Source organism: Salvelinus sp. IW2-2015, unplaced genomic scaffold (assembly GCF_002910315.2).
Source record: "Salvelinus sp. IW2-2015 unplaced genomic scaffold, ASM291031v2 Un_scaffold1312, whole genome shotgun sequence".
Taxonomy (NCBI): Eukaryota; Metazoa; Chordata; class Actinopteri; order Salmoniformes; family Salmonidae; genus Salvelinus; species Salvelinus sp. IW2-2015.
The window spans coordinates 84,700-93,938 of NW_019942835.1; the positions used below are offsets into that span (position 1 = coordinate 84,700).

At 45.1% G+C, this 9,239-nt stretch overlaps 1 protein-coding gene across 1 annotated transcript in view; it reads right to left on the reverse strand.

The window, feature by feature from the left end:
* The window catches only part of LOC112070396 (ERC protein 2-like), a 69,409-nt gene that overhangs the window by 30,727 nt on the left and 29,443 nt on the right, over window positions 1-9,239 (reverse strand). The window contains 1 exon segment of the mRNA XM_070438954.1: window positions 179-343. Within this exon segment, the coding sequence (XP_070295055.1) occupies window positions 179-343 (165 nt within the window).

Here is a 9,239-nt window from a genome sequence, read left to right on the forward strand (position 1 = left end):
GTCCAGAACGGAAGAAGATACAGAAATCCCGGTTGGAAGATTCTCTAAATTCCCAGAGGGAATCATCAGGGAATTCAAATCCTACAACCAAGACCCTGGTCATAAGAACCTGGAACTAACGCCAAACTCATTTATTTAATCACTCATTTATTACGAGTAATTTATTAAGATTCCTTGCCTGGCGGTCGTGCTCAGCCTGTAGCCGTCTGAAGTTCTCCTCGGTCAGCTCGATGTTGGTGTAGTGGTCCCCAGAGCGGCCGCCGCTCTCCTGCTGCAGTAGGTGATTCAGGTCCCTTTGGGTCCGCAGCTCGTCCTGTAGGGCCTGGATGGTCAGCTGCAGGTGCTGTGGGGGTCACACACACACATGCATACACACATACACACACACACACACACACACACACACACACATGAAAGCACATGCACATGCACGCACACACACACACACACACATCAAGGAGTCTCAATCTGGTAGGGTCACAGCACGTAGTCTAGGGTGGATTCAATTAAATTACAGATCAGACTAGGACGGGTCACTGAATATGTACATATGGAGGGYCATATTCAGACACACACGCAKWCTCACAGACACCAATACATCTTATAAAAAGGGGGAGGGGCATTTTGAAGGCGGCCCTGCGGAAAGGAGACGTGTATTACGAAGAACACACACAAACTCAGAAACACACACCGTAATCTACTCAACCTCGGGGGAAATACAGTTCCTGCCAAACAAACTTGGAGAGGAATCTGAGGACTTACCTCACTATGGCATGAAAGACAAATAGAGAAAATGAAAATGACACAAAGTATGGCAGTATGAGAAGACGTTAAATAAAAGGCAAGTGTTTTTACATACTGGTCGTGATTGACTTGCTTTCCATCTTCTGTAACTATTTTCAGGGTGAGTAAGGTGTACTGTAWATGGTTATCTATGTGCAGTATCGTGCATCAGCGATCTAATCTGTAGGAATCTCCCTTGAAGCTTTGACAGTAGGAATACTAAGAGAGCCACATTTAAACAAAGCCATCCAGCGAATGACTGAATCGTTGTGTTGCTGGGAGAAACTGATTGTGCACAATCCTTCCCTGTATAGTAGGAACGTGAAGAACTTGTAGAACCGTGYTCCTTCGATAACAGTTTGACGATCCCTGTCGAGTGTTCAAAGTTGGGCGGCTGCGTTCAACAGCATGCACGTTCAAAAGAACGCTTTGTCGCGCTGTCATCGTGTATGACTGTTGCAGCATTGTTGATCATTATCTATCATTATTGTAGGGTGTGTGCTGTCCGTACTGCTGAGTGGAGAGCAGCAGAGATCCGCGCACGGCGCAGTAAACAGTGTTCCCACTGAGAGCTGGAAGCCAACCAACAGCAGTAGACTCAGTGGACCTCTGGGTCCATGCCCATCCATTATGCTGTGTGTTAGGGAGGTGTGTGCGCGCGCGCGCGTGTGTACGTGTGCAACTGGTGGCTGCTGAGAGGAGGACAGCTCATAGTAGTGGCTGGAATGAAGTCAATGGAACCGTGTCAAACATGGAGTTCCATACCATTCCATTATGTCCCTTCCAGCCATTACTATGAGCCCGTCCTCCCCAATTAAGGTGCCACCAACCTCCTGTGGCGTATGCATGTGTGTGCGCATACAAAGAGACAAATACATTACTTGTACATTACTTGAGAATAAAAAAAAGACACATCCATTATAGGAAGAAATAAGAAGGAGACTGTGGCCCTGTTCCAATATCCACCCTAGCATGCCACTATACACTGATTGGGCCATGCATTCTTAGTGCTACACTAGTTTGGATATTGGAACGTAGCCTGGGTGTTGAGGTTTAGGGGGAGGGGAAATTGAACAAAACACAGCCTATTTTAGAGTATACTATAGGGTCACAAGGGTCACACAGCAGCCACACCCCTATAGTAGAGCCACACCCAGTAAAGGGAGAACACAGAAGAATTCTACTTGGCAGTGTGTAAGAGCAGGGAGAGGGTCTGACGGACGCGGGTAGGGCTTAGGGAACGGGACAGGCTAAACCAATCACACTCCTTTCTGGTGTGTGTATGYGGGTCCAATTAGGAGTGTGTCCAAAATGGCAACCCTACTCCCAACATAGGCCTAGTGTACTACTTTTAGCCAGAGCACACAAGTTCTGGTCAAATGTAGTGCACTCAATTGGGAATAGGGTGCATTTCCGACACAGCCCAGGGGTGGGTGTGTGGGGGGGGGCAGAGGAACAGGACTGCCAGGTCTCTGGGGGCACCGAAGACACACGACGACGTCACTCTGGTGGTGACTCTATGTTGTGCAGACACGGCAGCCAGGGCAGCGGTTGCAAACATAGGGACAAACCTTGGTTCTCCTGGCGTCCAGCAGCTGGAGTAGCACGGGCGGAACCAACAGAAGAAAAACATAGCGCACGGAGAACACAGCGTCAGAACAGTACAAAACACGAAGCGCACGTGGAGACCGTGAGCTACAGTGAGAGCTCCCGTGAAGAACACAAGAACAATGTTTGAGGGACATGTGAGGATGTGTCTGGTTATCCATCCATCCAACCCTCAAATCATTTATCTCTATCCATTCTGATGGAAATGGTACGCTAAGGAACCTCATGGTACAGTAGAGAACCTCATGGTACAGTAGAGAACCTCATGGMATGGTGAGGAACCTCACAAACTCACACAAAGACATATCAGTCTAATCAGTTTAAAACATCATGGAAACCTTTGTGGAAAAAGAAGGTGAGGTTATTTAGTGGTGAACACTTTCGGCATTAAGTCTCACCAAATCAAATCCAATTTGTATTTGTCCCATGCTTCGTAAACAACAGGTGTAGACTAACAGTGAAATGCTTGCTTACGGGCCCTTCCCAACAATGCAAAGATAATTAAAACAAATATAAATAATAGAAACATTTGTACAAAATTATAACAGAAGGAATAAATGCATAATGAGTAACAATAACTTGGCTATATACATGGGGTATCAGTATCGAGTCGATGTGCGGTGGTACGAAGTAAATGATGTTGATATGTACGTATAGGTAGGGATACAGTGTTTAGGCAGGATAGATAATAAACAGTAGCAGCAGCATACATGATGAGTCATAAGAGTTAGTGCAAAAATGGTCAATGCAGATAGGGAGGTGTCCTGAGTTTAGTGATGAGCTTGGAGGGTACTATGGTGTTGAACGCTGAGCTGTAGTCAATGAACAGCATTCTCACCAGTGGAAGCTCCTCAAAGGAGGAAGGGGAGGACCATCCTACTCAGTGAATTTCAGAAAWWTTTWAATAATGAAACATTAAAAAAGTTTGCATTTTTAGACAAAACTTTACTAAATATATTAATGTCACCAAATAATTGATTAAATCACACTGTTTTGAAATGAAGGTCCAAAGTAGCCTGAAAAGCACTCTGTAGGGTAGCACCATGGTGTAGCCAGAGGGCAGCTAGTTTCCATCCTCCTCTGGGTACATTGACTTCAATCCAAAACCTAGGAGGCTCGTGGTTCTCACGCCCTACCATAGACTTAAACAGTAATTATGACAACTTCAGGAGGACGTCCTCCAACCTATCAGAGCTCTTGCAGCATGAACTTACATGTTGTCCACTCAATCAAAGGATCACAGAATGAATCTCGTACTGATAGCAAAAGCTACAGCTAGCTGTAACTGCAGTGCACAAAATGTGGTGAGTAGCTGACTCAAAGAGAGAGAAAGACAAGAGTTGAACAGTTTTGAACAAATACATTTCTTCAAAAATGAAGGAGAAGCAAGAGAGAGTGAGAGAGAAAGAGAGAGAGAGCTAGCTAGATTTAAAATTCCTTTCACTTACTTAGATAGTGAATGTAGCTAGCTAAGTTAGCCTACTCAAACACCTGGCTCAAACAGAGAGGGATGCTATGTTACCTAGCGGGCTATGCCTATCCAACACTGGAACTCGTCCAAGTCAAGGTAAGCTTTTGGTTTTATAAATGTATTACCACCGGGGCCCGCCGGTGTAACTGCTATACTGCTTTATAACTGTACACTGTACTGCATGGTCAAATCAAATCAAATGTTTATTGGTCACATACACATGGTTATCAGATGTTATTGCAAGTGTAGCGAAAGTACAGTATATAGTATATACAGTATATACATATGAGATGAGTAATGTAGGGTATGTAAACATAAAGTGGCATAGTTTAAAGTGGCTAGTGATACATGTATTACATAAAGATGGCAAGATGCAGTAGATGATATAGAGTACAGTATATACATATACATATGAGATGAGTAATGTAGGGTATGTAAACATTATATTAAGTGGCATTGTTTAAAGTGGCTAGTGATACATTTTTACATAATTCCCATCAATTCCCATTATTAAAGTGGCTGGAGTTGAGTCAGTATGTTGGCAGCGGCCACTAAATGTTAGTGGTGGCTGTTTAACAGTCTGATGGCCTTGAGATAGAAGCTGTTTTTCAGTCTCTCGGTCCCTGCTTTGATGCACCTGTACTGACCTCGCCTTCTGGATGATAGCGGGGGTGAACAGGCAGTGGCTCGGGTGGTTGTTGTCCTTGATGATCTTTATGGCCTTCCTGTGACATCTGGTGGTGTAGGTGTCCTGGAGGGAAGGTAGTTTGCCCCCGGTGATGCGTTGTGCAGACCTCACTACCCTCTGGAGAGCCTTACGGTTGTGGGCGGAGCAGTTGCCGTACCAGGCGGTGATACAGCCCGACAGGATGCTCTCGATTGTGCATCTGTAGAAGTTTGTGAGTGCTTTTGGTGACAAGCCGAATTTCTTCAGCTGCGCCTTCTTCACAACGCTGTCTGTGTGGGTGGACCAATTCAGTTTGTCCGTGATGTGTACACCGAGGAACTTAAAACTTTCCACCTTCTCCACTACTGTCCCGTCGATGTGGATAGGGGGGTGCTCCCTCTGCTGTTTCCTGAAGTCCACAATCATCTCCTTTGTTTTGTTGACGTTGAGTGTGAGGTTATTTTCCTGACACCACACTCCGAGGGCCCTCACCTCCTCCCTGTAGGCCGTCTCGTCGTTGTTGGTAATCAAGCCTACCACTGTAGTGTCGTCCGCAAACTTGATGATTGAGTTGGAGGCGTGCATGGCCACGCAGTCGTGGGTGAACAGGGAGTACAGGAGAGGGCTCAGAACGCACCCTTGTGGGGCCCCAGTGTTGAGGATCAGCGGGGTGGAGATGTTGTTACCTACCCTCACCACCTGGGGTGCGGCCCGTCAGGAAGTCCAGGACCCAGTTGCACAGGGCGGGGTCGAGACCCAGGGTCTCGAGCTTGATGACGAGTTTGGAGGGTACTATGGTGTTAAATGCTGGTTACCTTGGTGTTCTTGGGCACAGGGACTATGCTGGTCGGCTTGAAACATGTCGGTATTACAGACTGGGTCAGAGGGAGGTTGAAAATGTCAGTGAAGACAGCGCATGCTCTGAGTACACATCCTCGTAATCTCTCTGGCCCTGCGGCCTTGTGAATGTTAACCTGTTTAAAGGTCTTACTCACATCGGCTACGGAGAGCGTGAGCACAAAGTCATCCGGAACAGCTGGTGCTCTCATGCATGATTCAGTGTTTCAAGCATACAAGGTATTTAGCTTGTCTAATACTCTCCCTTCACTGGGCAGCTCGCAGCTGTGTTTCCCTTTGTAATCCGTTATAGTTTGCAAGCCCTGCCACATCTGATAAGCTTTATAAAAAATAAATAAAACAGAGTACAGCAGACAGAAAGTACAGCAGTAGTGACATCAACAACATCAGCTCTAGCCTTTAGATCAGTGCAGATGTTGTCTGTAATCCATGGCTTCTGGTTGGGATATGTACGTACGGTCACTGTGGGCACGAAGTCGTCAATGCACTTATTAATGAAGCCGGTGACTGATGTGGTAAACTCCTCAATGCCATTGGATGAATCCCAGAACATATTCTAGTCTGGAATACATACAAGGCATTGCAAATTAACACTAGTAATCACACTCCAGGTGAATCATTACACAGTACTGTGATTTATAAAGAATAGGTGTGGTACTATGGGGCACGGTTTCCGGGTAAAAGATTTAGCCTAGCCCTGGATTAAAAGAAAGCTCGATGAAAGTGCTTTTAAATCCAGGYCTAGGCTTAATCTGTGTCTGGGCAACAGCCCCTATATCCTGTGCTGTGGTAATGTGTTCTTCCGCCCAGCAGAGGGCAGTGATCACTCTAGCAGGGTGCTGTCTCTTAGTCTGTCTCTACTGGACTGTGCCTGTGCCTCTTACTTCCACTGCATTGGGCAACACTCACTTATGTAAGCATCACAGTCTTTTTGGGCCAGTACGCTCAAACCACTTAAAGCCTCTCAAATCTTTACTCATGCTCACAAAACCACATTCGCACACGCTCACCCTGCGTTCTGCCATCCTCTTTTACTCACTCTCTTTATCTCCCTCAATCTCTCTCACCCTCTTTTCCTCCCTCTCTCTCTCTCTCTCTATGTTATTTTTTCTCTCTTTCGAACATTGATACACAAACACACAAGGCTGAGGTCACCATAATAGACGTAATATGGATTCCATATTGTTGCAAAAACAATTAAATTAAAGATGTGGAGAGAGTGCTAAATAAGATTCATGTTTATACATCAGTCATGTGCTGAATAATCATCCATTGAATATTCAACATATCAAAATGCTGCATGTTATTAACTACAGTGSCTTCGGAAAGTAATCAGACCCCTTGACTTTTTCCACATTTTGCACGATTACAGCCTTATTCTAAAATAGATTAAATTATATATTTTCCTCATCAATTTACACACGGTACTCTYTAATGACAAAGCAAAAATTGTTTCAGAAATATTTGCAAATGTATACAAAATAAAAAACAGAAATACATGATTTACATAAGTATTCAGACCTTTTGCTATGAGACTCAAAATTAAGCTCAAGTGCATCCGGTTTCTATTGATCATCCTTGAGATTTCTACAGTTCGATTGGAGTCCACCTGTGGTAAATTCAATTGATTGGACATGATTTGGAAAGGCTAACACCTGTCTATATATGGTCCCACAGTTGACAGTGCATGTCAGAGCAAAAACCAAGCCATGAAGTCGAAGGAATTGTCCGTAGAGCTCKGAGACAGGATTGTGTCGAGGCACAGATCTGGGGAAGGGTACCAAAACATTTCTGCTGCATTGAATGTCCCCAAGAATACAGTGGCCTCCATCATTCTTAAATGGAAGACGTTTGGAACCACCAAGACTCTTCCTAGAGCTGGCCTCACGGCCAAACTGAGCAATCAGGGGAGAAGGGCCTTGGACATGGAGGTAATCATGAACCCAATGGTCACTCTGACAGAGCTCCAGAGTTCCTCTGTGGAGATGGGAGAACCTTCCAGAAGGACAACCATCTTTGCAATACTCCACCAATCAGGCCTTTATGGTAGAGTGGCCAGACGGAAGCCACTTCTCAGTAAAAGGCACTTGACAGCTCACTTGGAGTTTGCCAAAAGGCARCTAAAGGACTCCAAGATTGAACTCTCTGGCCTGAATGCCAAGCGTCACGTCTGGAGAAAACCTGGCACCATCCCTACAGTGAAGCATGGTGGTGGCAGCATCATGCTGTGGGGATGTTTTTCAGCCGCAGGTATGGGAGACTAGTCAGGATCGAGGGACAGATGAACGGAGCAAAGTACAGAGAGATCCTTGATGAAAACCTGCTCCAGAGTGCTCAGGACCTCAGACTGGGGTGAAGATTCACCTTCATACAAGACACAGACCCTAAGCACACAGCCAAGACAATGCAGGAGTGGCTTTGGGACAAGTCTCTGAATGTTCGAGTGGCCCAGCCAAAGTCCGGACATAAACCCGATCAAACATCTCTGGAGAGACCTGAAAATAGCTGTGCAGCGACGCTCCCCATCTAACCTGACAGAGCTTGAGAGGATCTGCAGAGAATGGGAGAAATTCCCCAAATACAGGTTTGCCGACCTTGTAYCGTCATACCCAAGAAGACTTGAGGCTGTAATCGCTTCCTAAGGTGCTTCAACAAAGTACTGAGTAAAGGGTCTGAATACTTATGTAAATGTGATATTTCAGTTTTTTATTTTTAATAKATTTTCTAAATTTCTAAAAACCTGTTTTTGCTTTGTCATTATGGGGGTTTGTGTGTAGATTGTAGAGGAAAAATTAAAATGTTTATACATTTTAGAATAAGGCTGTAACGTAACAAAATGTGAAAAAAGTGAATGGGTCTGAATGCTTTCCGAATGCATGGTAAGTAACACTCACTCGCTGAGTTMAAATGAATTTCTCCTGATTTATGATGTTTTTTTTATTCATATTAATATTCCCAGCTAGTCAGTAACATGATGTATTAGTGGGGGAAAGAGGTTGATGAAGTTGTGGCCTTGCAGCGAAGCAACAAAGCCTGGAGTCACTGCAGCAGCTATGTGAATCATAATCTATGACCCGCACACGCACACACACACAAACACACACACACATTATGTGCATCACTTATGACTSTACAGTATAACTGTCTTTGACCATTTGCTTTATCTGACTATGCATTATACCACAGGCTGTCACGAAAGCAAGCTGAACAATGGACTACACATTCACATACTATATTGGATGAACAGCACTCCCATGCAAATCAATCATCCACCTGAACACTCAAAGACTCAGACCTCCTCCGTACACACAGTCATGATTCTCCTACCACACAAGTACAGACTCACACACAGAAATTCTCAAATAAACACCCACAACTACACAGAAACACAGAAAGCCAGAAGAGATTATATTTCTCTCTGTCAGGGGGTTCAGCAGGGCCATTGCACATTTATCTTTCTCTCTCTCTCTCTATCCCTCCCTCCCTCTCTCTCTATCCTTCCCTCCCTCCTTCTCTCTCTCGCTCGCTCGCTCGCTCGCTCCCTCCCTCCCTCCCTCCCTCCACTTTGTCATTTCTTATTTCATTCTATATCATTCTCTCTTGCTCTTTGTCTCTCTAGCTCTCTTTACTTATCTCTCTCCCTCGTGATCAATATTCTGACCTGTTGGAACAGAATTGGAGGATGCGGTCCAATAAAACATGTTTCATAATTAAGGTTACACACAGGGTTAAAACGAACATCCTCTCCTCTCCCCATCATCCCTTCCCATACACAACCTCCCCTCCTTTCCTCCCCATCCTCCCCTCCTCTTCTCTCCTCATCCTCCCTTCCTATACCCATTCTCCCCTCCT